Source organism: Acytostelium subglobosum, assembly GCF_000787575.1.
Source record: "Acytostelium subglobosum LB1 DNA, scaffold: scaffold6, whole genome shotgun sequence".
In the NCBI taxonomy this organism is placed as follows: domain Eukaryota; phylum Evosea; class Eumycetozoa; order Acytosteliales; family Acytosteliaceae; genus Acytostelium; species Acytostelium subglobosum.
The window spans coordinates 814,080-841,888 of NW_012236532.1; the positions used below are offsets into that span (position 1 = coordinate 814,080).

The following is a 27,809-nucleotide window of genomic DNA, read 5'->3' on the forward strand; positions in this document are numbered from 1 at the left end:
TTTGATGAGCTTCATCCAGTCTGTTGTTGATGTTATTGTTGTTGTTATCAATCAAAAATGTGCTACCACACTAGCCCTATCAATCAAATTAACACCTATCATCTGATTGTGATTGAATGCCAGATCAGAAAGTACCCCATCTATCGTTTTAAACTGGCCCATGGGCAAAGGTGTTCAATTAAAAGATGTAAATCTAAGTTGATGATGTACAAGTACAAAGAATACCAGCCATCATTAAACTCAAATAGATAAGTGTGTTATTGTCATTATTTATTCAATTCAATTAATTGTTATTGGTATTATTTGATTGGTGATTACTAGTTAGTGTGAGTGACTGTATTTGAGTGAATGTGATGTGATTGCCAGGATGATGGCGGGTATCTTTGTTTCCATGGGCCAGTCTAGACTTATCTACTAGAAGCTCCAACCGGAGGAATGGACTGTTTGCTTGGCACTGGGTACACTGTGTTGTAGATGGTCTAGAGACGGATATATCGTTCTTTAATGGCCTTGCTCTGATCAATGGAGGCATCATGATCGACATCAACAACATCAAAAGTACTCACTGATGGATTCGTCCGACAAAGGAATGGCAACCAACCAAAACAAAGAAGTCATTGGAAAAGAGTGCGGCGACCTCAGATATGAAGGTTATTGTTAGATGCGACAGTTAAGAACATGGCCAAGGTAGTTGGAGATTTTACAATATAGGCTTTATTCGCATCATTATGGAAATAAAGACAACAACGACAAACAAACTAACCAGCCTCGGTTAGAGCTTCTTGACTATCAATCTTGACAGTCCAACACGGAGAACGACGAATATTGTCATCTGAGCAGATGGGTACTTGTATCTGAGATGTTTTCCATATTCCTCTGCCTGTTGTATCGCATTCTGCAAGAGTTGGCCAACATTGCATCCATTGTCAGTGTACTTGAGTGGTTTCTTCAGCACATCTTCGTCAGACTGCTTCTCGATAGACTTTGATATTGCATACTGATCCTCCCAACTTTTCTTTGCACCCTTCAACTGGTTGATCTTGATGTTCTTGAACTCGATACAATGGATCCTCTCTTTCTCTGAATGCATGTCAGTATCAACAACAACATCTGTAAACTTACCATCGTGGGTCCTTGAAATGAAGTAGTCGATGGCTCTGCCTGGATCGGTCTCACTCTTCATCTTCTCAACCTTGAACTCTGGGTGAACTCCATTCAGGTTGGAGAATGAAAGAGCAAATGCCGTGTTGAAGCACTCAGACAAACTGCTCTCATCGTGATGGATGACTTGGTTTCCCGACAATTGACTGAGGTATCGACTTTGAATGAGGTCGCAAAGTGACTGGATATCGTCTCTGGTGATAAAGTCGGTGATTGCTGTTCTGAGGTTGATGATATCATATGGCTTCCAGTCGATGATGTTCTTGACCTCTTGGAGGTATTCCTTCTTGGCAGACAGATTGGGGATGCACAGATGGGCTCCCTCTGGAAGGTGTGTCATAGCACCTGTGTAGTACATGAGGGAGACCAACGGCTTTCGGTCTTGACCCATGTGTTGAATCTGTGAGAGAGTGAACCTCCCCATTGGTCCTCCATCACATTTGATATTGTTAGAGATGAGAGCCTCGTTGACTACCTCGCGACCAAGGGGATGGTTGGTGACCAAGTCGAGAGTGGACTGAGCTGGCATGGTGTTGGGATCTGGTAAATCCGAAAGGAGTCCAATTGGATCCTGGTCGAACATCATACAGGAGTATTAGAAGGGATGTTAACATAAATATAACATGGACATACCTTCAAAGCTTTGGATTGATACATCTGAAGGCGTCGCAGTGAGTAGGAAACTTTCGCTGGGTTGTAGAGGCCATCCTGTTGATCCTTGCTGAATCGGTACCCATTGTTTTCGGCTCTCAAATGTTTGAGTATTGACCCCTTGGTTGTTTCTGGAAGTGGAGGAGAGATAAGTCCTAGTCCCTTCTTGATAGTTGTGTCTGTGAAGCCATAGAGACCGGAGAACTTTGATTCGAGAGTGAGATCTGTGGCATTGTTGTGGAATCCAGATGTGAACTCTCACATGGCAAGGGGAGTAACACCAGTGACGAATGTTCGAGTGTTGGATTGGTCACTTGCTGTCTTGAGACGACTGAAGAATTGCTTGAATCTGCTCTCAATCTTGAGTGTAGGGTTCTGTGCTGATATTGACTCTACAGGACTCGGGTTGTTGCGAATCGCATCGTTGAGACTGACATCATATTCGTCGATGAGAACGTAGAAACGATGACCGTTTTCCTCAATTTTGTTTAGGAGCCTATCAAAGCTTGTGAGGGAGTTGTCTGAGACGTTGACCCCTGGGATGAGCGCCTTGTAGCGTGAGAAGAACTTCTCAATAGAGGTATTGATCTTGTCATTGAAGTCTGATTGGAACGTCTAGATTGAAGTATGTTAGAGAATGAAGAACAGTGTTGATATATCTATGATCTTACCTCAAATGATGATGTGTCTAAGCCAGAGAAATCCAACCTAAGCACCATGAATGAGTTCCTCAACTCTGTAGGGTTCTTTCCAATTTCCAGCTGGCCAAACAACTTGTCGAACTTTTCCTTGTTGTTGATGTCATAGTATTGGTGCAACATGTCGAGGAACAGGGTCTTGCCGAATCGACGAGGACGAAGAGAGAGAATAGCCTTCGAACCCAAAGACTCTATCTCTCGGATATAGTTGCTGTTGTCCACATAGAATGAACCTGGAGTGTCCTCTTGAAGTTGCCGTCACCATAAAGGAACTGGGGAACTAAAAGGTCATCTTGTTGGTATTGAATAGCAATAAATGTGAATAGAGCTATTACATACTCTCGTCGCTGCGAGCAGTTGTGTATGCTCGAAGGTGAAGGTGATATGATTGGTGTTTGGAGAGTATGTTTGAACAATGATGATTGTCGGTGAAGTTGTTTGCAATGGAGGGATATTGTTGTCTCAAGCTGCGGCTCACAGGTGTGGTAAGAGACCTGTAGACTTTAGACAGCATAGTGAATATGTGAGTATGTGTGTATGTGTATGTTATGAGAGTAACTGATCTACAACAATTACTGGTTTGGTTGAATGGTATTTATTAATATTCATAGTTTGTGGATTGATTGATATTTGTTGGTATAATATTATAATTACTCTTTCCAATATCCCTTATTTCTACTTCTTTATAAGTATCAGTACTTCTATATATATAGTTTAAACCACTACTCTCTTTAAATAATATATCTTTATATATCTTATAATATTGTTACTACTATTACTTGATAGATAGAGATAATAAGAATGAATGAATCAATGAACAAAGATGAATTGATTGTTGAATGTACCAAGAAGCAAACAATGCTGAGGATCAACAAGACTCAGATGTTTCACAAACACTCACTACTTTCCAAAGAATGCAAGATGTTGGAGGAAGGTGGTCGATTTATTGATGATCGAGATAGAGATAGAGATAGAGATAAATATAGAGTAGTACACTTACAACACTTATGTACTTGAGTTGGATAGGCCAAGATGGTACAACTTGTTGGCAGTACCTCTGAAGATGTTGGACGCAAACTGCTTTGCCTCATCAAGTGTGATCTCCTCATTGTTGATGCACTCGGTGAGTAGCTTGTAAAGACAGTGTCGCGCCCATTTGGAACCAAGGTAGAAGATCTCTGGTATCTGTGAGGCATCAGAGCTGTAGAGTATCTTCTCCATGGGACACACCTCTAACAGCGCGGAGAGTGTGTCCATCATTCCACGCTGGCTAAGCATCGGTATCGCCAACCCAATGTCAATGTAGCAGTTGGGATAGACCCAGCACATGTAGGCACCCTGGCGCGTGTAGGGATAGGAGCAGTGCAGCAACACGATGGGCACAGTGGGGAACTCGACAAAGAGTGGTTTGAGTAGGACAGGGTTGGCTTTCTCCAGGTCTAAGTCATTGTCGCCATAACCAGTGTGTATCTGGATGGGCAGTGGCGGGTTCATTGTGGCGCTGATTCGCAGGGCCATGCGCAGGAAGAAGACGATCAGGATCTTGGATGACACGCGGTAACTTGTAGGCACACCGGCCAACGCAGGATCCGTGTTGAGTAGTCTCGCGTACTCTGCCATGACATCATCCTCAGTCGTTTGGGGGTCGATCCCAAGGCCACATCGATAGGCAAGTATACTCTTGAAGCCTACTATCTCGACATGGTTGTCACCGTCGCCACACGATTCCTCGCGTCGTCTGTTTGTGATCCTTAGCATTCGATGTAAATGTTTGATCCAGATCTGATATGTCCACTGCTCACGCTTTGCCTGAACCAATGATCGCTCCAAGATTGACTCAAGACGCAGTACTCGATAGACCTTGTGCGCTGACATATATTGAGCGTGCCATTGTGATGGCATATTTGGCACTGGCACTCCATTATGTAAGAGTGACAACATATCATCTATGATCAATGCATCTAACTTTGCTTCATCAAAGCATCGTTGACTAATACGATCCAATCCCAAGTCCACACGTCTTTTCTCCAACTCTGTCTCTGATCCACACTCATATAGTTTGGTCAACTCTTTAACAGTCCTCCTGTATAACAATGTACTCTGATTGAGTGATTGAAGAGTCAGTTCAGCGAACACATCATAATCAATCAATCAATCAATCATTCAATCATACAGAGGACTGCTCTTTAAAGTACTTGTCATTGTCTGAACAGACTGATGCTTGGGTGAATGCTTGGACTAGAGGTATATCGAAGCAATGTGGTGCACTAAGTATGTTATGACAATGTTGATCAATGGCCCTAATACCATCAATATGTATCTTTAATGTATCTTCCATCTTAGATATATAATTTTGATTGATTGAATGATTGATGTTCACACCACACTCACTTGATCAATCATATTCATCAGATTTATGGTTTCCAGCCTGGCTGGAAATCCAATCTTCAAACACACTCGCACACTCGATTGGACATTTTGTGTCACCATCGATCGTCTGATATACTTGGCTTAAATGTCGAAGTAGATGTTGTCTTTCCTCCTGTGGTTGTCCATGATTCGTTATTGCAGTCACGTACATGGTGTCCAAACTGTCTACAATTATGACAAGGATGCATCCTGCTGTTGTTAGTTGTCTCATGTCCACCATAATGTTGTTCTCCATTTCGGTGTTGTCCTTGATGTTTTTTCTTATGTTTGTTGTTGTTGTTGTTGTTGTTGTAGTTGTTGCCACCGCCAAACAGTGACTTTGAGTTTGGAGTGGTTGATGATGAGGAAGTAGCAGAAGTTGAGGATGTTGAGGTAGTTGATGTACTGGTGGAGCACACTTGGCCAATCTCTTGTTTGAGGCGATCAAACTCTGTAATGATATATTCATCGATCAATCCACTGAATTGTGATTGAGAGAACAACATTTGGAGTGTATGTTGTTGTTGCTGGGTTGTGGTGTCCAGATCTTGATGTTGTTGTGACTTGTTCCAAGCCTGTTCAGCAACATCCCAAAGCATGTGCAACGTGATAATGTCCATCACTTGATGTGGTGCCTTGATTGGAAACTGGCCAATGATGTTCAACAACTCTATTGCTGGGTAGGCCAATGAGTAGAGATAAGAGATCAGCTCAGTCAACTGCATGGGCTGGTATCTAATATTCTCCATTGAGTCGAAGTTGTTACGACCACAGCCAATCAACAAGTAGCTAAACAACCATGTGTCCACCATCCAATTCTTAATGTCCATCACAAGTGACTTCTCATTGAAGAACTGACAGAATCTATGTGATTGATTGATTGAGTGAGTGAGTCAAGGTATGAAGTATCCTCACATACAGTATGAGCATCAAGTCGTCGAATGATCGTTTGGTCTTGAAGCCAGGGAGGTATCCGGCACTGTACTCGAGGGCTTTGGCCTCTGTCGTCCCGAACATTAGACAGAACTCTTTGACTCGGTCGCTCATGTCCACCGTACCATCCCAACATTGATCAACTCCAAAGCTTGTAAGGATTGGCTCGAAGCCCTCTCCATGACAGCTATCATTATATCCCTTTGGTTTGGCAGTTGGTACAACCTCAAAGTCTAGTGTATAGTTGGTTAGTAGTGATTGCAATCTCAACATGTCGACGAACTATACTTACACCTCTTGCCTGTCACTGTTGAGGACTTGTCGACCAGTCCAAACATCCTGTGACGGATGCTAGCTGTGTGGTGGGTGATGGTGAGTCCGCCAGGAGTAGCCGGCGCAATACTGTTGACTGATAACTGACTTGTCTTTGATATCAACGGAGTCAGGTAGATGTAGTTCACCAGACTACATCCACCTCCATCACCATTGCCAAAGAAGCGTGTAAAGTATGGCTTCAGCTTGAGGAAGTCAGCTTTGGAGAGTATGTTGTTGTTGTTGTTGTTGTTGGATGGTAACTTGACAATGGGGCTTGGGTCGCGGTAGAACCTGATGGACTCGTCACACATCTTTAGGTCATCCAAAAAATCTTCATACTCTTTGTCTGACAACCTTAGTCCTCTAAGATAGTGTTCAATATAGACCTTTCGATCTGGGTCTCTGGTCTTGATTGAGCGACATCTAGTGAGAATACGATCTTTATCACGCTCGGCATTATTATACTTGGTTTGTAATTGCTTCGTGTGGTCATTGCCAATGAGCGTGGCTACAATGGGCAGTATCTAAAGTTTTGTTATTACAACAATGTCAGATGACTGCCAATCCCTTGACTGCTTGCCAATCATACTACTGTACATACCATCTCATTCACCCGGAGTGCTTGAGCCACATTACTGACGAGGTATCCACCGGCTTGGATTCCAGGACCATCCATTTTCCATTCAGACATTGGAAAGTACATGATATTACCGAGGAATTCAAAGAAGAAGTAATCAGTATCTGAGGACAGGATACCATAGGCTTTGTTGTCCAGGGACCATTGGACAATGTCTTGGTCGGCCTCCTCGACCGTTGTCCTGCACTCAATGCCCATCCTCTCCATTGCGCTCTTGAACTGGATCTAAGAATGTATGAATGGGCGGCTGTCAGGTCCTAGTCAAGACCATTGCTTGTGCCTTGCAGTACTTACAATCATTAGAGCTGGGACACGATCCCATTTAGAAACATGCTGATGATCATGTACTTTGAGTGTGCGTGCAGACTCTCTGGTCTTTCTGAGCTTGTCTTTGAATCGGCTGATTATCTCCTTGTACTTGTACTCTGGAGTGATACCATCAAAGAATACAATCGGACGGATATTGTGTGACTTGAGCTTGGCAAAGAACTTCTCAATGTCCCTATTGAACTGATTGATTGATGGATTGATGGTGTGATTGGATGGGATGATGAGTTGTGGCCCCTCTCATTAGAGTGGATGGATGGATGAATCATACATGTTTGTAGGATCCACAGTATGATAATGGATTGGACTCGGTGATGTGGTAGTATAGTCCATTGCCATCAATCACAAGTATCAAAGGAGCTTGGTTGTACAAAGGTAATGGTAGGGTAATGGTAGGGTAATGGTAGGGTAAGGGTAGGGTTAGGTTATGGAGTAAGGAGGATGGTGAGAGAGAGAGAGAGTATACATTGGTTATTGGGATCAACAGTGAATGTTACATTTAGCCGAGCACGATCATAAATATTATGAGTCTTCATGTATTTATGACATCCATCTACTCCCATATTGTTATAATATATATTTGATTAGTTGGTTTATTTGTTGAATGAATGAAAGCATGAATAGTTGAGAAGAAGAGTGTTCCTCAACAACAAAGATTGATTGTGAACCCACTCACCAATCAATCATTGTGAGTTTTCCATTCGAATTTCCACTCTTCTCTTTGTTGGTGATGATCAAATTGATATCTAGATTTGCGAACATGTGTGGGGTGAAGGCAAACAATACTCTAACTTTGGTTTGCTGATCAATCAAACTACCATTTAATCACAGATAATAGAGATAATGTGATTGTGATGTTATTATTTGAATGAATAGGAAGGTTGTGTGGTGTGAACAACAATAATAAATAAACTAGTCCGATGGTGATGTCAGAATGTGGATAGAAGTAAACATTTTATTTATTTATATTTATATTAGTTTAGTTTAGGAGGGAACCAAAAAAACACAAACTTTTTGATTGGCCACCATTACACAATTACTTGGGGCGATGCTTTGGCAAGGTCATCAAAAAACTGTGTGGTTTGAATAGATGATCATCGGCTTGTGCACTGCATCCACACACCAAAGCGATCAGAAGGAATGCCATCATCATTCCCACCCACTCATTCAGTCACACACACAAAAGTCATCGGTATTGTTTGATTGTGGGTCGTCAGCCCACCTCTTCTTCTTTCTATCATCATTATTTGACAGATACCAACTTAACATCAAACAATCAACTATTTATGTATACACAACCACAACACACATATTAACTTATAACTTATCAATCAATCAATCAATCAATCACAAAGACAACGAACAATCTTAACATACTACCTACTCTCACACACACTTGCTTGTGAAGTCATTGTTTGGACTTGATTGATCATCTATATAGATATAATATAATATTTATTTAACTTAGTCATTCATCAAGTAAAGGAGGATGGATGACGATGTAACACAACAACAGAAGAAGGAGAGGAAGGAGAAGGAGAAGAGAGAGAAGAAAGAGAAGAAGGAGAAGGAGAAGAAAGATAAGAAGGATGAGAAACAAGAGAAGAAGGATAATAAGGTGTCTTCAAGTGGTGGCAGCAGTGGCGGCGGTGGTCTATTCAGCAAGGTAGTCAACACAATAGCAAAGACAGGCAGTGGCAGCAGTAGTGGTAGTAGTAGTGGCAGTGGTAGCAACAACAGCCCATCCACCTCATCACCTGTGATAGTCTCAGCAGTGACCGATCTCAGTAATATACCATCGACAATGCCTTTGACCCAACAGCAACTGCAGCAACAGCAACAACAACAACAACAACAGCAACAGACAACTTTGAAGTCATCAACGAATGATCAACCAAACATCACGTTATCAGCAGCTTCCTCACCCATCATTGCCGGCGGCGGCAATGTCAATGGCAATGGCAATGGTAGCGCGACCACTCAATCAACTTCCTCAGGCACCAACACTGTGGTGGACAGATCAACCTTCCATTCAAAGGTGTTGGACAGACATAGCAGCGGGAGTTCGACAGGTGGCGTGCCGCCAAACGTGTCGCCAACAATGACGAAGCGTGTCGATGCAACGGACGATCAACGCAAGATCATCCAGGAGATGACCAAGTTCACGTTGGACTTTAGCAACAGTATCAGACTGTTGATCGAGGTCTACTACCAACCGCTCAAGAAGAACGACCAGCTGCTCTCACAGGATGAAGTGCGCAAAGTGTTCTCATCGATCGAGTCCATCTCTGGCTTCAACGCACTCATCCTGGAGGACCTCCAGAAGTGTTTGACCAACTGGACCGCGCAAGGATCACACTCATCACTCTTGCACATCTTTACTCAATTCGTAAGTTGCTGCCCGCTCATCCATGGGTCGACGTCAGGATCACTAACCAATCAATCGAATACTAGACTGGGTACCTCAAACTATATAAGCTCTATGCTCTCATGTACAACTATTGCCTAATGTCACTATGTTCATTGTCCTTCAACAATACAAGGTTCGAACAATTCCTCAAGACTAGTGAGCAGAAGCTTCAGACTGATCATGGTTACATGCTGCCATCTATTGTACATATTAATCCGAGTAAGTGACCTACATCCGTCCATCCGTTCACGTGGCATCCATCTGGCATCATTACTCACACCATGCCTACCAATCTTAGATTCAAGTATCACCAAGCCAGTATTATTCTCTGATATATTTGGTCAGCAGCCGAATGATCAATCATCGACGTCGTCTGGCAGCACTACCACCACTGGCATTGGCAGTGGAATATCACCAATGATATCATCATTTTCATCACAATCATCTACCTCTGGAGGCAACACTGCTCATCTCACCATTCGCAAGCAGGCATCACATCACTCTGTCAACAAGGGAAAGTTCACGACAGAGTACACGTACGCCAGTTTGGCCTCGCTGTTGGTGCTCCCGATACACTACCTGGCACGCTTCACCTATAACTTCCGCATGCTTCTCGAGACTGTGCCCAAGCAGTCGCAGGACTACAAGGCATACGTCAAGCTCTCTGAACAGATTGGCGTTGTGATCAAAGAGATTGTAAACGATTCCACCAACATTGGCAAGGTCATCTCCATCTCCAACTCACTGTCCTCCACGACCATCGGACTGTTCAACGTAAGTAGTTAGAATTTTGGCATTGATATCCAGTCACGTGATCAGATATCCAGGTCACGTGACCGATCAGATGATCAGATTTACTGATAACGAACAATGTCTCGCCACTTACAGAGTTCAGAGATAGTTCAGAGTAGAAGGTTGTTGAGGGAGGGCACATTGGTGGAGAGCTATAACAATCAAAAGACTCCATACTACATCTTCTTGTTCAATGATACAATGCTGTTCACCGAGAAAATGGACGATGCTGCTCAATCCAAATCAACATCCCTGCTGCCTTATGAAGGCTCTCTCTACATGCTCAAGAAACTCGAACGTGTTGCCAACCTCCAAGTACAAGATCCAGAGTTGGGCTTTGGTACGTACACTCACTTACGCATGCTCATCAATCAATCACTTACACAACATTCATTCAATCAAACCAATCAGAGTTTAGGAAAGGATTCCAGATAAAGACAAAGGACAACTCATTCTTTTATATGGCCGCGACTTTGAAGGAGAAGGGAGAGTGGATACAGGATATAACACATGCAGCATTGAAGGCACCTTCAAACTCAACGTCACAATCTGGAGCACAACGTGTCCAATCCTCAATGTTCAATATGCCCGCTTCGGCAGCCAGCAACAACAACAATAACAATGCCGGTGGCAGCATCACTATTGGTGGAAGTCTGTCCAGTGCCCAGCAGGACGAGAATGATGAGGTGGAGGACCCACGCGATATCCAAAGCCTCACCAAGTCTATTCTGTCTGGCCATCGCTCCAAGCTAGAGTTGAACAGTGCACTGATCAAGACTGGCGACCCCAAGATGGTGTTCTCACTGCTGTCAACGACGATCTACATCACGCAGCTCAGCTTTGCGCCCAACACACTCACGGACAAGTTGGTCACTCTTCTACAGGGCTTCCTCAACGTCAACCGCTCGCTCGCCCATCTGACCCTATCGCAGAACGCCCTCACCCCGTCGTGGACGGCATCACTGGGCGACGCGCTACGCGTCAACCAGTCCCTTGTTCAGCTCGAGTTGGATGAGTGTCAGATCTGCGATCGATGTCTTGGCAACCTGGTCGACGGAATGCTGGCCCACCCATCGCTCTCCATCGTCAGCCTCAAGATGAACACATTCACAGATGTTGGCGCACGCCATCTCATCCGTCTGCTCCTCTACCAGCAGACGATCCACGCCATCTACCTAGAGGACAACACACTGGCACATGCCACAGTCACTGAGTTGCTGGACGTTTGGATGACCAACTACGCTTCAGCCCTGGCCTTCCTCGTGTTTAGCGCCAACCCGCCCGATTATGCCGAGCGCTTCAAGAACAAGATCATCCACATCAATAGCCGCCAGGACACGCGCAAGAAGAAGGACGCGATCCAGAAGCCCGCGCCCAAGACTCAGTCGCGCACCATGCTCGACCTCTCTCATCTGACGATTGGCGACCTCTCTGTGAGCTATCTCAACAAGATCAACATGATGCAGCTGGACAACCGTCGCCTGGGCGACTTGACCGAGCTTTATCTGGACAACAACTCGATTAGCGCGGTGCCCGCCGCCGTCTTTAAAGAGCTGGGCCACCTCCAAGTTCTGGACCTCTCATTCAATCAGATCTCAGTGATACCGCACGAGATTAGCGAGATGAAGGAGCTGCGTAGACTCAACCTGGCGCACAACAACCTGACGGCACTGCCGTCCACAATCAACCAGCTGCGCCGTCTCGAGTACCTGGACATCTCGTTCAATGTGATCGAGACGATCGCCGAAGATACACTCGACCAGCTGCTAGCACTGCGCACTCTGATGATGCAACGCAATTACTTCACGCAGCTGCCCACGCAGCTGTTCACCAACCTGCGCAACCTGCAGGCCTTCTCAATCAAGGGCGCACCATGCTTCCACCCAGTCAAGCAGCGCGTGCTCGAGGCGTGGGCTCTGCGCGTCACCAAGCTCGACCTGTCCGAGTCCAACATCAGCAGTCTGCCCATGGAGATTGGCAACATTGTCTCGCTGACCGAGCTCAATCTGAGCCAGAACAGGATACGCACTCTGCCGCCACAGATTGGCCGTCTGACCAACTTGACCGTTCTGGACATCTCCAACAATCAGATCAGCGAGATCTCTGAGCTGCCGTGGCAAATGTCCAAGCTCGAGAGTATCAAGTCCATCTCGATAGGTGGCAACTCAGACACCAAGCTCAACTTGCCGGACGTGCTGGTGGGCGACGAGCTCAACGCATTCATGTCGTACCTGAGAATGCCTGTTCTTGAGCGACCATGCATGAGAATGAAGCTGATGCTAGTGGGACAAGAGAACGTTGGCAAGACATCGATCGCCAAGTGTCTCAAGAAGGAAGTGGTGCCCGTCTCAAAGAAGCTGCGCCAGACCATAGGCCTCAGCTCAAAGAAGAAGCCCACACCCACCGACCGTGAGCGTGAGGCTGACGCGATGATGTTGTTGCCAACGACAAACAACATCAACCCACTCAACACATCGATGAACCTGTCGACAGATGGCATTGACATGGACGACTGGCGCCCGCTAGTACAAGAGGACTCTCAGACGCCCGTCACTTTCAGTCTGTGGGACTTTGCCGGCCAGGAGGTATACTACTCCACGCATCAGTTCTTCATCTCTTCGCGTTCTCTGTTCATCGTGGTCTTCAACATGGCCACTTTCCTCGTGTCTGACGAGTCACGTGTTCCCTACTGGCTGCAAGGCATTGAGGCATGGAGTGGCGACGCTCAGGTCATCCTGGTAGGCACGCATCTCGACGAGCTGGCCTCAGGTCAGGAAGAGCGCATCGTCAACGAGATTGAGTCTCGCTTCTTCACGACATTCCCCTCGATCAAGGCCTTCCTGCCCGTGAGTTGCAAGTCGGGCAAGAACATCAACAAGCTGCAGAACCTCATCGTCAAGCATGGTCGCGCCGAGAAGAAGCTGGGCGTGTCATACCCTCGCTCTTTCTATCAACTCGAGTCACTGGTCCTCAGTGAGCGCGAGATGAACAACCCACCAATCGTTGCCATGGAGTCATTCACGGCGATGGCCGAGTCATGCGGTGTTCCGACCGCACAGATCCCCGCTGCACTCCACTTCTTGAAGGAGCTTGGTATCATTGTATTCTTTGACGACATCAAGTCGGGCCTGGACATGTTTGTCTTTATCGATCCGCCCTGGCTCACCAAGCTGATGGCCACACTGCTAACAAGCAAGCCCAACTTTGTACAATCTGGCGTGCTTGATCAGTCCAACCTACATCAGATCTGGAAGCCACCCGATTTCCCTCATCACCTCCAACACGTACTACTGGCCATCCTGCAGCGCTTTGAGATCATCCACCCGCTGCCCGATCCCAAGGCCGTCAACACCACTCCCATCCCCAAGACTCAGCTTGGCACCAACTTTTCCAAGCTACGCTCAGCTTTCCAACCTGGCCAGTCCGCACCAGCTTTATCGCCTGGTGTGGCGTCACAACAGCAACAGGCAGCGGCGGCTGGAGCACAGACTCCAGGCACGACAGGCGCAATGTCATCTTCAATCTCAAAGTTGGGCATCAAGTTTGGTACACTCACCAAGTCATCGGCATCAACAATGAACTTTAATCATACATCAGGAGGCAAGGCTACTGGCAACAACAACGATCAGGGACCAGCGGTTGCCACATCGGCCGCCTCACAGTCACTCGTGCCCAGACTGAACACCAAGTACTTGGTGCCCGTGCTGCTGAGCGCTGAACGACCAGGCACTCTGGAGCACACACTGGAGGAGCTCAGGAAGGACTCACCATCGGTACTGGAGCGCATCTATCAGTTTGAGTTCTTCCCCGTGGGCATGTTCTCAAAGTTTATGATACGTGTGATGCACTTTACCACTGTGAAGGAGTACTGGAAGCATGGCCTGCTGGTGGAGCGTGATCAATCATACGCACTCACTGAGGCTGGCAACAACCAGGTGGTCATCTACGTGTGGGGCAAGAACCCCGTCACACTACTGCGATTCATCGTCGAGACTGCTGAAGTGCTGCTCGGCGGATGGTACAAGCTTCGATTCCAGTTCCTGGTGCCGTGCAACTGCGCCACCTGCAAGTCTTTGGCACAATCTGGCGTCAACAACAAGGGCGACAAGCGATACAGTAGCAGTGCGGAGCTGTCATCAAGTCAGGACAGCCCCATGACATGGCATAACAGTGGCCTACCAATGAGCCCCGCAGCACTCTCACTGCCAGGCACACCATCATACGACAGCGCTACGACGGATGTTGACATGACTGATGATTTGGATTCGATATCTTCAGACCTGTCTACATCGGATTCTTCCTCAATGGGCGGCACACTCAAGATCAAACGCAAGAAGAATGCATCCAAGTTCCTCACGCTGTACAAGCCCAAGCAGTCATCCAAGAACAACCCGACCTCGGTCAAAGATGCCAAACACTTCCTGACCACAGCGTCCACGATGATCAATCAGTCGATGGCTGGCGCGGCATCATACAGGAATAGCATCAATGCTGCCGAGCTCAGGACGATGTTCACCTACGAGGATTGTGAGCGTGCTGTCATTGCCAAGAAGAACGACATGATCTGTAAGAGCAGCATCTCTGGCCTGGTTGGCGTAGGCGAGGACAAGCCCATCAAGCTAGAGACCCTAGTCCCCGAGTTGCTGATGGCCGACCTTGGTTCAACATTCACCATTCTCTACAACGAGCTAGAGATCATTGAGAAGATTGGCGAAGGTGGCTTTGGCAATGTGTACAAGGGCAAGCTGCGCGGCCAACTCGTGGCCATCAAGCAGCTGATCGTTCAAGGACGCATCAACACTGAAGAGATCTTCCGTGAGTTTAGACGCGAGGTGTGGCTTTCAAACATACTCAATCATCCAGCCATCGTGTCACTCAAGGCCTGCTGTATGGACCCGTGCTGCATCGTTATGGAGTACATCCCCAACGGCAACCTGCACAGCTTCCTGAGGAAGCAACCCGCTACCCCATGGTCGACAAGAGTCAAGATCGCGCTAAACATTGCCAATGCCATCCAGTACCTACACGAGTTCAACCCCAAGATATGTCATCGCGATCTCAAGTCACCCAACATCCTCATGTTGTCCGACATGTCTGACAGTGCCAAGGTCGTATGCAAGGTGTCAGACTTTGGTGAGACTAGGGCCGTCGTAACGTCGGCTCTGGGTCGCGAGAAGTTGTCCAACCCCATTTGGCTGGCGCCCGAGATCATGCTGGGTGAAGAGTACACAGAGAAGGCCGATGTCTACAGCTTTGGAATCATCCTCTGGGAGATCCTCACTGGTTTGTTGCCATTCGATGAGTATCCTGTGGCTCACTCCTCCTTCCTCTATCAGCTTGAGGACGAGATATGCAATGGCCTGCGACCGACTGTGCCTGCAGCGACCCCAGCCGCTTACGCCACACTGATCAAAGACTGCTGGCAGCGTGAGCCCAAGCAGCGTCCAACATTTGCAGCGATCTCTGAGCGATTGGTGTCTATCAAGAATCAGAACTTCAAGTATGTAGTGCCCGCTGCGCCCAGTCCCAAGGGCTCGGTCGAGAACAGTCCGATAAACAGTAGCGCAAGCAACAACAGCAACACAAGCAGTGGAGGCAGCAGTGGCAGCACTCAGACCACCACTGCCAATGCCACTTCGACGACAACAGCCACCGCGCCAGCAGTTGCACATGCATCACCAGCCAGCACTGTGGTCAGTGCTGCACAGCAACAACAGGCTCCGCAGAAACCAGTCAGCACGGCAGTAGACAAGCCATCACAGGTTTCATCGACTACACCTCCAGCGAACAGTCCACGTCCAACTTCGATGGCAATCAAGCCAACTGCCGCACCCTCGGCTAGCCCAATTGTGGGAGGAAACACCGCCTCTGGCGCCACTGTTCCAACAACCTCCAAGCTTGCACCCAGTCCAATGAACCCCAAGCCAGTGTCCATACTTAAGACTGTTGTATCGTCTCCAGCACTAAAGGTTGCTCCAACAACACAGACAACGCCCATCCCGCCTGCAACACCACCCAACAAATCACCAATTACCAGAAGGCCACTTCCAGCATCAATATCCTCGGCCACTCCTCCATCACCATCTCCATCCATAACACCTGTACAACAAACAATACCAACTCCAACTACTACTACTACAATTGAGGCACCTGTTGTGGTTGCAACACCAACTACACCCACTGCCACACCACCTCCAGTCGCCAATATCCAACCAAAACAACCTGAGCAACAGTCGACGACGACAGAGGTAGCAGCAGTAGTTCAACCGACTACTCTTCCTCCAGTTGTAGCAAGGGGCCAGTTGCCATCACCTCCAGTTCCCAGGAAACCACAGTCTGCTGTATCAGCTTCTGCTCAACCTCAATCACAACTTCAACCTCAACAACAGGATCAGGTTAGTTCCGACAGTGGTTCATCAGCTCCACCAACATTATCGACGCAAGGACGATCACTACCAGTGCCACCCGCTCCTCCAAAGCCAGTCGTTGTATCCAAGGCATCAGTAATGAGCAAAGCTGCTCCAAAGGTCGCACCAGTGTCCACCAGCACACCCTCAACCCAATAAATAGCAACACAAATGTACATTATTATTATTATTCCAAAGAATGATTGATTGATAATTTATAGGTTGCTCCGTCCAAAGATAATTGAATAGAACAGATCTTCCACAATTGTGGACGTTTGTTTAGGACAATAGATAACTAGTTTGGTAGAGGAACTACACAATACTGTACAGGGCGTTTGTTGAAGTTTATTTAATCAATTCCCTATTGAGTTAGATAACTAGTTTGGTAGAGGAACTACACAATACTGTACAGGGCGTTTGTTGCTATGCCACTATAAGTAATAGATAATAGAGATTATATGTTAGTATACATACAAATAAAGTTAATATCGATAAAACTTACCAGTTGTTGCTTCTGTCCTTTGACATCAAAATGTATCCGGAAATACCCCATGTGGTTCCCCATGAGTTTTTGACGATCCAGTAGTTTCCATTGCCACCTCCAGTGGAAGAGGAGCCAGATGAACCGGATGATGGGGTGGTAGTGGAGCCAGAGGAGGCAGATGAGGAACCACCTGATGAAGAGCCACCTGATGATGAGCCACCGGATGATGAGCCTGAACCTGATGAAGTTCCAGATGCGCCAACCTCCTCAGACTGAGCAGAGGATGAGGTGCCAGAGGAGGAGCCACCCGATGAGGTCTGACCAGTGGATGAGGAACCAGAGGAGGTACCCGATGAGCCACCCGATGAGGATGATCCACCAGAGGTGGAGGCGCCACCAGATCCAGATGAGGAGATGCTTCCTGATGGGGAGGTCGACGAACCAGAGGCTGGGAGACTGCCACTTCCGTAACCAACGACGAGGACGGCGTGGTCGAGCTCGGTTGTAGAACACTGGGGCTCGTAGTAGATACCGCCAGTGTACAACTGGAAGGAGTTGTGCGAGGCATCAATTCCGACAGAGACTGGGGCTTGGTTGGAGGCAGACTCGAGGCCAGACTCGGAACCAGAGGCAACATTGACGTAGCTGCTCAAGGTGGAGCCAGAGTTGGATGGGTCGTAGTTGCAGCTTCCCTGGGAGGCAGTGTATGGGTATGAGGACTCAGTGTCAATACCTCCGTTGGAGATGATGTAGTCCATGGCTGCGCTTGGCTCACCACCGTTGCAACCAGAGTTGCCCTCGTTGGTGGAACAGTCGACGAGGTTCTGCTCAGAGAGTGGGACGAGGTTGTTGGTCGAGATGAAGTGAGCACCCTCGACGGCACCAGTGGTGGAGAAGGACCAGCACGAGCCACACTGGCCCTGGTTCTTGATTCCGGTAACAGCACCCTTTTGTCTCCAGTCGACGGCAGCGTCGTTGACACGGCCAGCGGGGGCAACAAAGGTGTTGGTGGCGGATCTCTTTGTGAACTTGCCACCGAGGTAGATGCGGCGGTACTCTGCGTTGGAGAGGTCGGCCATGCGGTTCAGACCAACGATGGTCTCGGATCCCTTGGAGTTCCAGTCGTGGACAAAGTCCATGTTGCTCTTAAAGATGGTGAAACGCTGGGCAAACTCGTTGGCAGCGTACTTGACGTCATGCTCGATCATCCAGTCGACGAAACGGTCCTGGTACTGCTTCTCAGTGAAGGCGGCACCAGAGGCAACTACCATCAGTGCCAATGTAACGAATACAAATAATTGTTTGTACATTATTATATTTATATATAAATATTTATATTAATTGATTGATTGATTGATTAATATGGGACTAGATATCTTTATAAGATTCGGATAGTGAGCAGATGATGAGGGTTGATGAGGGATGGGACCATCCTTGATCAAAATATTAATTTAATTCTCAAAAATATCTTTAGGTTTTTGAAAGATTTGCGAATCAAACTAAATATCTAATCGTTTTTAGTTCGATGCATGCCTTTTTGAAGCAAAGATGGGTCCATCCATCACATGACCTCATACACTATCCCACAATACCATCTAGAAGTTGTTGGAGAAAAAGTCGTCGCCATTCAAAAGCCATCATCATTGTTAAGATAATATTCATTTGAATCTTCCATCATACATCATATAGCCAATTATCAAAGAGAGACTTAAGACCCATCTTTATAAACACGTGTCGGGGCTATTAATCTTATCTCCATCTCTAATGTTCAGTATGTTCAAGTTGCCAAGTGCAAAGAGACTCAATGCACTCCACCCCGATATCAGCCCATTGTCAATTCAAATTAAAGTTCAATCACATCACAAAGCCCTGGTACATGTCTCTGGACTGTTCAATCCTTCACTTATGGTCACTCTCACACTCATCATCAATTGTTTACCAGGGAGAGAATAAATATTTTATTTGAGCAAAGTATGTTGGTAACTTGGTTGATCATTTATTGTTACAATTCAAAGGTCGAGAATGTTATATGTATGAAATAGATATGTAAGGGTATTTAGCATCCACAACCACCTCCCAGGAGACCACCGAGGAGACCACCAACAATTCCATTGACAGTGCCAAGTACTCCTCCGACCAGACATCCTACACCTCCCAGATTGACATTGACATTGGCATTGACACCAATTCCACTTCCTCCACAACCTCCACAAGCCACAGAATTGGCACCTTGTCCAGCACCAGCACCCAATCCACTACCAACTGAGCTCTTTGAAATAGAGTTCATTGAGCCAACGTTGCCGAGGGAAGACATAGCGTCTAAAGTTTGATATTATATTTTATGTTAGATAGGGAGTACTTTGTTTGATTTGGAAGGGGTTTACATACTCATCAAAGTCATTTTGGAATTGATTGATTAATTGATTTAAAAGGGGAAGATTTATAACTTGTTTGATTGATTGATTGATTATCTTGAAGATATTGTTTGATGATTTGTAAATGACTGGATCCAATTAGTATTTATAGACATGATATTGTAGGTCATTAATGTCAAGTATGATACGGTTCAATTTAACTTAATGTCAAGAGGTACACCCTCTTCAAGGAACTTAAACAGTACAATTTGATACTCACTTGTACAAAACTACCAATCAAATTACACATTGACAATAATAATGGCTAATAGGTCTCGATGACGATGGTGATCTGATTGAATACCAAGGTATACACTGACCACACATTAAATCAATCAATCGTTGAAGAATTTTTATCAGTGGTTGTTTGTGTGTTTGATTGAAGTGTTGGAGTGATACATACCATAAATGGCAAAATGAATACCTCTACACTTTTGTTATTGTCGTTGATGGTGGTTTGTAAAAGCCCACTTGGGCTTGATCTAGATTAATTGATTGATAGGTAGTGTGTATGTATACCTGTCTGTATCAATCAAAATCAATATATCACCTATCTGTAGTTCATACAATATATAACACCACTATCACCATCATCAATAATTAGAATGTGAATCAATGTATCAATACCATGATAGTTGCGCAACATCCTATTGTATTACATTCATGATGGAAATTTATACTTGGGAGGGATTGTTGTAAAAATATTAAAGTGTAATAGGGAAAGGGAGTACCAGTTGTCGGTAAATAATTTTTTTTTATTATACACTTTTACAAATATTTGTAATTAGACTATAATAAAAAATAAATTGAAAAGATATTTATTCCAGGATTGAATGAAGTTATAACCCTATTTAATTCAAGAATTAATTAACAAACTATAATAATGAGAGTAAATTTATTATTAATAGTATTATTATTGTCTGTTGTGACCCTTTTTGCTCAGAAGCATAGGTATGTTAATAATATTAATAATAATTTAATTTAGAAATATTTTATTAATATAATTATTATTTGTATACAAAGTTATTATATTATTAAAGAGTCTGAATCTGATACCCATTGGTATTAAATAAATCAATTTATGATTGTTTTTGGATTTAATATTGATTGACGATGACGTTGGCGTCTAGTTAATTTAGATAACCTTTACAATGATTGTATCTGTTCGACCAAATGTTGATGGACAATACATCTCTTCGATCTTGGCTGGTGGACAGATGTAGTTACCATGACAGAGGGCCACGACGTTGTAGGTGAATGAGTGTGTGCCACGGTAGAGGTTGTCGGCAAACACTTCAGCTCCCTTGTCACGAAGGTTCATATGGTCATACCAATAGTGACGGTATGGTGTGACGTTGGTGGGCTCCAGACCAGCTGGCAGACGATCCTCAATCACAACAAACTTGCAGGCATGCTCCACATCAATGTCCACCTTGACCTTGATCCTTGCACCACTCTTGATTGTGCATGTTGTGATCTGAGTGTTGGCGTCGACTGAGTATTGAACGTCGTCAGGCTTGCCAAGTGGCAGGAATGTCCTCTTGATCATGAAGCCACGACCAGACACTGACTTGTAGAACTGGTTCAACGAGGCATAGTCAAAGATGAATGAGTAGAACAAGTCTCCCTTGCCTTGCTTCTCAATAAAGATCTCGCCTTGGTTCTTGATCAATGTCTTCATGGGGATGAAGGTGGAGTGGAAAGGCGACTCCTGCGACAGGTTGACCGGTTGCTCATAGAGTGTGTGGTCGTTCAGGTAGACCTGTGCCTTGAACTTCTGGGACAGCTTGTCCTCTTTGGAAAAGTATTGATAGACAGTGTGCAGGATGTAGGCATGGTCCTGCGTGTTGTACCAGCATCGGTCAGTGTTGAACTTGGTCTCTAGGCCACTGATGAGCTTGGGGAGAAGGTGGCTGTCGCTGAAGTACTGGTCGATCGATTGGATCAATAGACAGTTGCCACGTGTGCTTGAGTAGATGCCATCCATCTCACCAGTGTTGAAATAGGCCATGGTGCCAGTGATCGTGAGGTTGTTCTCCAACTTGGTGAGGATCTTGGTGTTGGGCAGATAGAAGGGCAGCAAGTAGGCGACGATCTCCAAGTACTTGCAAGACTGGTAGTCCTTGAGGCAAGAGTCATTGATGATCGAGTCGGCAACATCCTGGACGTCGGCAGTCACACCGACTGTGTAGCGCTCGGTTATGTAGCATGCAAAGGCCATCTTGGCGAGGTAGGTGTGGGAGTCGGCCTTGTACTGCTTGGACTCGAGGTCGAACGAGTCGATAAAGGTGCCGAGATACTTATTGCACTTGGCCATTAGCTTGACGGGTACTTCCACTCCAATGTCCTCGAGTGAGAGCAACACCCAGTACACATAGAGATTGACGTATTCATAAGTGTTGGTCGAGTTGTCCCAATACTTGAATGATCCATCGTCATTGCGTCTCTTTAGCAATTGCTCAAACATTCCCTTCATCGTCTCATCCACCTTCTTCTCATCAAACTTGATATCCTTCTCCAACAACTCTGGCATGTTCCTCAACACTGCCAAACACATCAACTTGCTTGATATTTGTTCTGAGCACTAGGGTGGAGAGTGTTAGTGATTGATTGATCGTGAGATAGTGGGAGTAACACATACAGCCAACTTGTAATCCAAGAGATACTTGTAGGACTCTGAATACTTTGTAAAGGTAGTGGATGAGAGGTTGACGGTTATACCTCCAATCTCTTGATCCAGTTGTTGCCAGTTGTTAAACTTGACTGCTTGCTTGATGACCTGGTTCTTCTTGGTGGAGATATGGTTGATCACATTGGACTCGACACATGATGGTGAGTGCACTGGGAAGTCAAACTTGACTGCATCAGTGAACTCGGCAGTGATGCCAGGTGCATTGATCACCTTGCTTGACACTGCCACGTGCACCACTGATGTGCTGTTTGGTGTGATTGCGCGCACTCTGAGTGGTACGTTGATCCTCGAGTTGCCAGGGATCACAGCCTTGTAGCCGCTCTCCTCGCACAGACAGTTGGTGGTCTGGAAGGCCACATGCACCTCTACATCAAAGTCGACAATGTTCTGGATGATGACGGGGAATGTGCACTCATCGTTGTAGTTGAGGAATCTTGGTGGACTCTGTCTGATCATCACTGGCAGTGTGGACGTGAAGAACTCCTCGGTCGTGCCAAATGATGTGCTGGTCATCGCAGCCAACATGATACGGTACTTGGTGAGGTTGTCTGGAAGCTTGAAATCGAATGACACCTCTCCATTGTCGTCAGTGAACATGTTGGCCTGGAAGGTAGCACGTGGATTGAAGTTGTCACGCACCTTTAGCAGGTTGAGGGCAGGCAGGTTGTCCAAGATCTCATCCTTGCCATCGTCACCACCTCCAGACAGACGGATGAGCAGGTTGAGAGTGGCGTCGGTGGTGATGCCATTCTCCTCGAGAGTGCCACACTCCAACTGCTTGTTCTTGTAAAAGATACGCTGGTTGGTGAATGGTAGACCGTCACGGGCCAGCACCACCTTTCTCACCTCGTCCAGGTTGGCAGAGGGTGGCAGCGTCATCTGGATGACACGGCCAGAAAGGTAGCGCACGGTGATGGCCAGGGTGGAGGCAACCATTGGGACGACCTCATTCTTCTCGATTGGTCTGTAGAACAATGTCTGGTCGATTGCTGTAAAGCAGGTCTCGCCACTCAATTGGCGACGAGAGTAGAACTCGCTCAGTGGCATCCAGTCCTTGATGGTCTTTCTCGAGAGCTTGAGCAAAGACTCATCGGCAACGATCAACATCACCTCGGCATTGGATACTGGCTTGCCCTGGTTGTTAAGCACACGTGACTTGAGCGTGATGTCCTGGCCAGGCGTCTGGAACTTGCGGAATGGCAGCAGTTCGACCTTGAGCTCGCGGTCCTCCCTGGATATCTTGATGTCCTTGGACAAATGGCCACAGGCGAAACGATCAACCGACAGGCCGTCCGAGGTGATTGAGCCAACACCCTCGACAAAGAACGAAATGTTGACAGCTGGGAAGTGCTCCTTTGTTACCAGGTGCTGGTGTTTGAACTCGCCATTCTCAAACTGGAATGGCTTGGATGCCATGATCGTCCTGTCCTTGGAGAGTACAACCAGACCAGTGCCACGAGTCAACTTGGTCGTCAACAGCATTTCAATGGTATCGCCAATCTTTGGCGTGGTCACGTCGTCCTTCAATGTGAGTTTCAAGTCTGTCTTGAACTTGTTTGTGAGAGGGTTGCCAGCTGGCGCGCCAAAGTATGGCGTCGATGCATTGACGATTGGCGCAATGGTGTCGCGGTACTCCTTCTCTGTGGCGGTCTGCTCACCCAGCACAAACAGGGGGAAGGTGAATGTCTGGTTGGGCTGACCAACGCGCTCGTACACAAACTTGAGGTTGTAGGCGCCGCGGTTGGGGAACACGTGCTTAAACACAGTGGGCTCAGTCTTGGAGGGGACGATCTCGCCGGTGTGCACATTCAATGGTGGCAACTCTTCGTCCCATGGCACCTGCTTGATGTCTACCCTGATCTTGCCATCGCTTTGCATCTTGCCGTTGGACTTGACGACGACGAGCGAACACTCAAATGGCTCGTTGGCATTGACAAAGGCCTCCTTCCTGCTCGAGATTCCAAAGTAACGGTACTGGCCATGTACATTGAACGCCTTGCTGAAGGACTCGGACACGTTGGTCAGGTCTTTGATTGTGCCCGTGACATTGACGCGCACGGGGAACAGAGAGTCCTGGAGGACGAGGCGGAGTTGGTGCTTGCCAGATGGGTTGCGCTTCGACACGTACTCATGCTCGCCCGGCTCATACATTGAATCTTGGCTGTTGAACTGGAAGCCAGTGTGCAGTGTGGGCGTATACTCGTCGATCTGGATCTTGTACTCGACCATGGTGTTGGCCATGATCTCGCCAGTGAATGTCTTGGCCACAGTCTCCACGTAGAATGGCTCGCCACACTGTAGAACCTTGTTGGCATTGCGCACGTCTACCTCGACGTTGTACTCCTTCCTCTTGCACTCCAACACGCGAACAGTGTGCTCGTGGCGATGGGTAACGCTGCCGTTGGTGCATGACAGTGCCAGGCGGCAGTCTCCCAAGTTGATATCCTCAGGCAACTTGAAGCAAAGCTGGAAGCTGCCCAGCTCGTTGATCTTGACCTCGGTGTCCTTGAAGAACTCCTTCTTTCTGGTGTCGGTCAGGGTGTACTTGACAAACTTGATCTGGTTGTCGCCAAAGTATTCGAGAGGCGTCTGGATGCCGTCCTCGTCGACCATACGCAGCATGCCGTGCACGTGGACCGTCTCGGTTGGACGGTACATTCCCAGGTCGTCGATCACGTGCCACACAGGCTTGTCGCTCGTGTTCTTGGTGTGCCTGAGTGAGATGGGCATCATAGTGGTGTACTTGACCTTGTTGATGGTGACTGTTGCCGTCAACAATTCAATCGGTTTCTTGTCGTCGGTTTGAAGTACCACAGCACCATTGTGTCCGACAACAGAGAGGTTGGGATCAGAGTTCAAGGTCTCATTGTAGGCCTCGATCAATGGTGTCTGGACAACCTGGTTGGTCGTCGTGTTGGTCACCCATGCGATAAAGTCCGATGCAGTCTTCTTGACATTGATGATGAATGGCGTGTACTGGAGTATCTTGGTGGTCTGCACGAGCTTGGAGTTGACTGTCGTGCTAAAGTAGAGCAAGATGAGACTGTTCTTGGCAAACATTGGTGTCTCGCCGCCAAAGAAGTCACTGAGGTCAAGCACAGTGTCTGTGGACTTCTTTGGAATCTTCTGGATCTGGACCTCCTTTGTCTTGATCAACTTCAAATCCTTGAATTGCATAGGAGTCTCCTTGCCACCATACAATGGTGTATCATTGTATCCATTGGCATAGTGACTATATTGATTTGGTCTCATAGCATACGCTGCTACCTTCAAGTATGATACTGCCTTGGTAGTTACTTGGAAGTAAGGTCTGTGTGATTGATCATCAGTGAGTTAGTGATTGATTGAGTAATTAAGTGGAGTGGATGTGACATACCTTGTGAGAGGATCCAAGTTGTACTTCCTTGTCCATGATTGATCGTTGACAGTGATTGATGCCTTCTCTTTCTCAAAGGTGGCAGTGTAGGAGTCTTTGGCAATGGTTGAACCACTCTCACTCTTGATGTCTCTGAACTTGACTTTGTACTCAGTGTCCAGGTCAAAGTCACCATTGATTCTCCATGAGTACTGATGGCACTTCAATTCAAATCCAACAACCTTTGGTATGACCTCAACATGACCGTCTGCCAGTACCTCAGCAGTGCTCAACTTTCCAGCACTCTGATTGAAGTCAACAATCAAATGAGTGCCCTCTGATCCATTCTGAGCTCTGACCTTGAGGATTGAGAATACGTCTGGTGTCTAAAAGTGAGTGTGAGTATGTATGCTTGGGTAGAGAGGAAGGATAGCGGGACTTACATTAAACTCAATCTTGGTCACGGTAGTGGTCATTAATGGTCCTTCAGTGGACTTTAGTCCCTTGGCAATGTTGACCTCATACTTGGACTTGTGCTTCAGTGATTGTTCCAAAGCAATGATGATGACCTTGTCGGGCGAGAGCATACGGATGTTTTCTTGGATTGTCTTGCTGACCAGCTCGTCATCATGGGCAAGCAGCTTGAAAGAAGTGTTGTAGGGTATGGTACCCTTTGATCGCACTGTGATCAACTTGTCCAGTGTGGCACGTTGTGACTCGGGCAGTGACTGAGACAGAGTGATAAAGAGCTGAGGCTTCTCTACATTGTTGTTGAAGCCACCGAATGTTGGCAATTGTGTGCACGTCTCGAATGTCCATGGTTGGCCAATCTCTGATTGAGTGACCTCTGGATCGTACGATCTAAAGACGTCCAGAAGTGGTGTGATTGTGTATGTGGTGGACTGAGCAAACTTGCGATCTGATGCGGCCAGAGCCATGTCGATGGAGCAGACACAGGTGACACCATCGATCCAGTGCCACTTGGCGCCGGGGACTTGAGGCTCGAGCTGGAAGGGCACGGTCAACTCTGAGAGTGTGGCAGCCAATGGGATGAAAGGACGATTGAAGACGACTTGGATGCGATGTACATAGACGTTGGAGCCAGTGGGTGTCTTGGTGAGGTAGACGATTGGGATGCGTGCCGCCTCTTCACGCTTGGGCTGAGGTGCCAGCGACAATGAATCAAACTCAACATGTAGGTTGGATGCAGAGTCTGTGTCAGAGCTGGCCTTCTTATGGCCACCAAGAAGTGATGACAAGAAGCCCGAGGACTCACTGGGTCGCTTGGACTGATACATCTTGAAGTTGTCCTGTTTGGTTGGTGGTGCTTCGAGCGCGGGCATCCTGACAAGCAGGTCAGAGGCCTCCTTTGGTGTGAGGGCTTCGAGCTTGGAGAACTGGAACGATGTGTCGGACACCTGGTCGTCGACGCAGAGCACGTAGCCAACGCGATCGTTCACCTTGGCACCAGTGAATATCTTGTCACTGGTGGAATAGGCCTCCTTCTTATCGGCATTGATCAGGCCCTTTAGAAGGTAGAAGGGCGAGGCGGCCACCAACAAGGTGACATCATCAGCAATGTTGTTGTCCTCCACAGTGGACAGATTCTCAAGTTGCTTGCCATTGAATATCAGACGTATCTGATATGGATGAAGTATTTGAGCGGGCAAGTTGGTGTGATCCTTCATCTCTACATCCTCATCCTCTTCATTATTATGTGTTTGTTGTGATTGTTGTGGTTGTGGTTTGTTGTCAACCTGCATTGCATCCACTGCAGATACAGGAGGTGGAGGTGATTCAAATACAGTGGTTGGCTGTGGCAATAGGTCAGAGTGTTCTCTGAACAAACGAAGCTTTAATGAATCGATTGTATCATCTTTGTTAACATTATCAAATGTTATCTTTGAACAGCCAGTTGTTAAGAAGTTGATCTTCATTGTTTATATTATGTTATGTTATGGGGAATGGTATTGAATGGAATTGAATGGATATAAAGTATGATTGATTGGTATTGGATGATGTATTTACACAATTAATGAAATAAAAACAAAGTCAAAGACAATGAATAAGTTTAATTAAAACAAGGGATGATGATGTAATATAAGTGAGAGAGAGAGACAGGGA

The 27,809-nt window shown here is 46.6% G+C and overlaps 7 protein-coding genes across 7 annotated transcripts; 1 reads left to right on the plus strand and 6 right to left on the minus strand.

Annotated features, from left to right (window-relative positions):
- Positions 1–775: 775 nt before the first annotated feature.
- On the minus strand, positions 776–3,024 carry SAMD00019534_036630 (hypothetical protein; the record flags this gene model as incomplete). Its single annotated transcript, XM_012904555.1, has 2 exons — positions 776–1,585; positions 2,845–3,024. Coding segments are annotated over 2 exons (990 nt in total), but the record flags the coding sequence as incomplete, so codon positions are not given.
- Positions 3,025–3,518: 494 nt separating this feature from the next.
- SAMD00019534_036640 (hypothetical protein) lies at positions 3,519–4,848 on the minus strand (the record flags this gene model as incomplete). Its single annotated transcript, XM_012904556.1, has 2 exons — positions 3,519–4,610; positions 4,684–4,848. Coding segments are annotated over 2 exons (1,257 nt in total), but the record flags the coding sequence as incomplete, so codon positions are not given.
- A 353-nt stretch (positions 4,849–5,201) lies between these two features.
- On the minus strand, positions 5,202–7,470 carry SAMD00019534_036650 (hypothetical protein; the record flags this gene model as incomplete). Its single annotated transcript, XM_012904557.1, has 7 exons — positions 5,202–5,257; positions 5,326–5,783; positions 5,839–6,085; positions 6,145–6,691; positions 6,769–7,029; positions 7,099–7,306; positions 7,403–7,470. 7 exons carry the CDS (start codon positions 7,468–7,470, stop codon positions 5,202–5,204), a joined length of 1,845 nt encoding a protein of 614 aa, XP_012760011.1.
- Positions 7,471–8,620: 1,150 nt separating this feature from the next.
- Positions 8,621–16,899, plus strand: SAMD00019534_036660 (hypothetical protein; the record flags this gene model as incomplete). Its single annotated transcript, XM_012904558.1, has 5 exons — positions 8,621–9,520; positions 9,586–9,760; positions 9,840–10,315; positions 10,430–10,673; positions 10,745–16,899. The coding sequence occupies 5 exons, from the start codon at positions 8,621–8,623 to the stop codon at positions 16,897–16,899; spliced, it is 7,950 nt and encodes a 2,649-aa protein (XP_012760012.1).
- A 235-nt stretch (positions 16,900–17,134) lies between these two features.
- SAMD00019534_036670 (hypothetical protein) lies at positions 17,135–18,495 on the minus strand (the record flags this gene model as incomplete). The annotated part of the gene is made up of 2 exons (XM_012904559.1): positions 17,135–17,171; positions 17,243–18,495. 2 exons carry the CDS (start codon positions 18,493–18,495, stop codon positions 17,135–17,137), a joined length of 1,290 nt encoding a protein of 429 aa, XP_012760013.1.
- Positions 18,496–19,280: 785 nt separating this feature from the next.
- Positions 19,281–19,625, minus strand: SAMD00019534_036680 (hypothetical protein; the record flags this gene model as incomplete). Its single annotated transcript, XM_012904560.1, has 2 exons — positions 19,281–19,543; positions 19,613–19,625. The coding sequence occupies 2 exons, from the start codon at positions 19,623–19,625 to the stop codon at positions 19,281–19,283; spliced, it is 276 nt and encodes a 91-aa protein (XP_012760014.1).
- Positions 19,626–20,773: 1,148 nt separating this feature from the next.
- SAMD00019534_036690 (hypothetical protein) lies at positions 20,774–27,622 on the minus strand (the record flags this gene model as incomplete). The annotated part of the gene is made up of 4 exons (XM_012904561.1): positions 20,774–22,222; positions 22,280–25,640; positions 25,707–26,071; positions 26,129–27,622. The coding sequence occupies 4 exons, from the start codon at positions 27,620–27,622 to the stop codon at positions 20,774–20,776; spliced, it is 6,669 nt and encodes a 2,222-aa protein (XP_012760015.1).
- Positions 27,623–27,809: the final 187 nt, after the last annotated feature.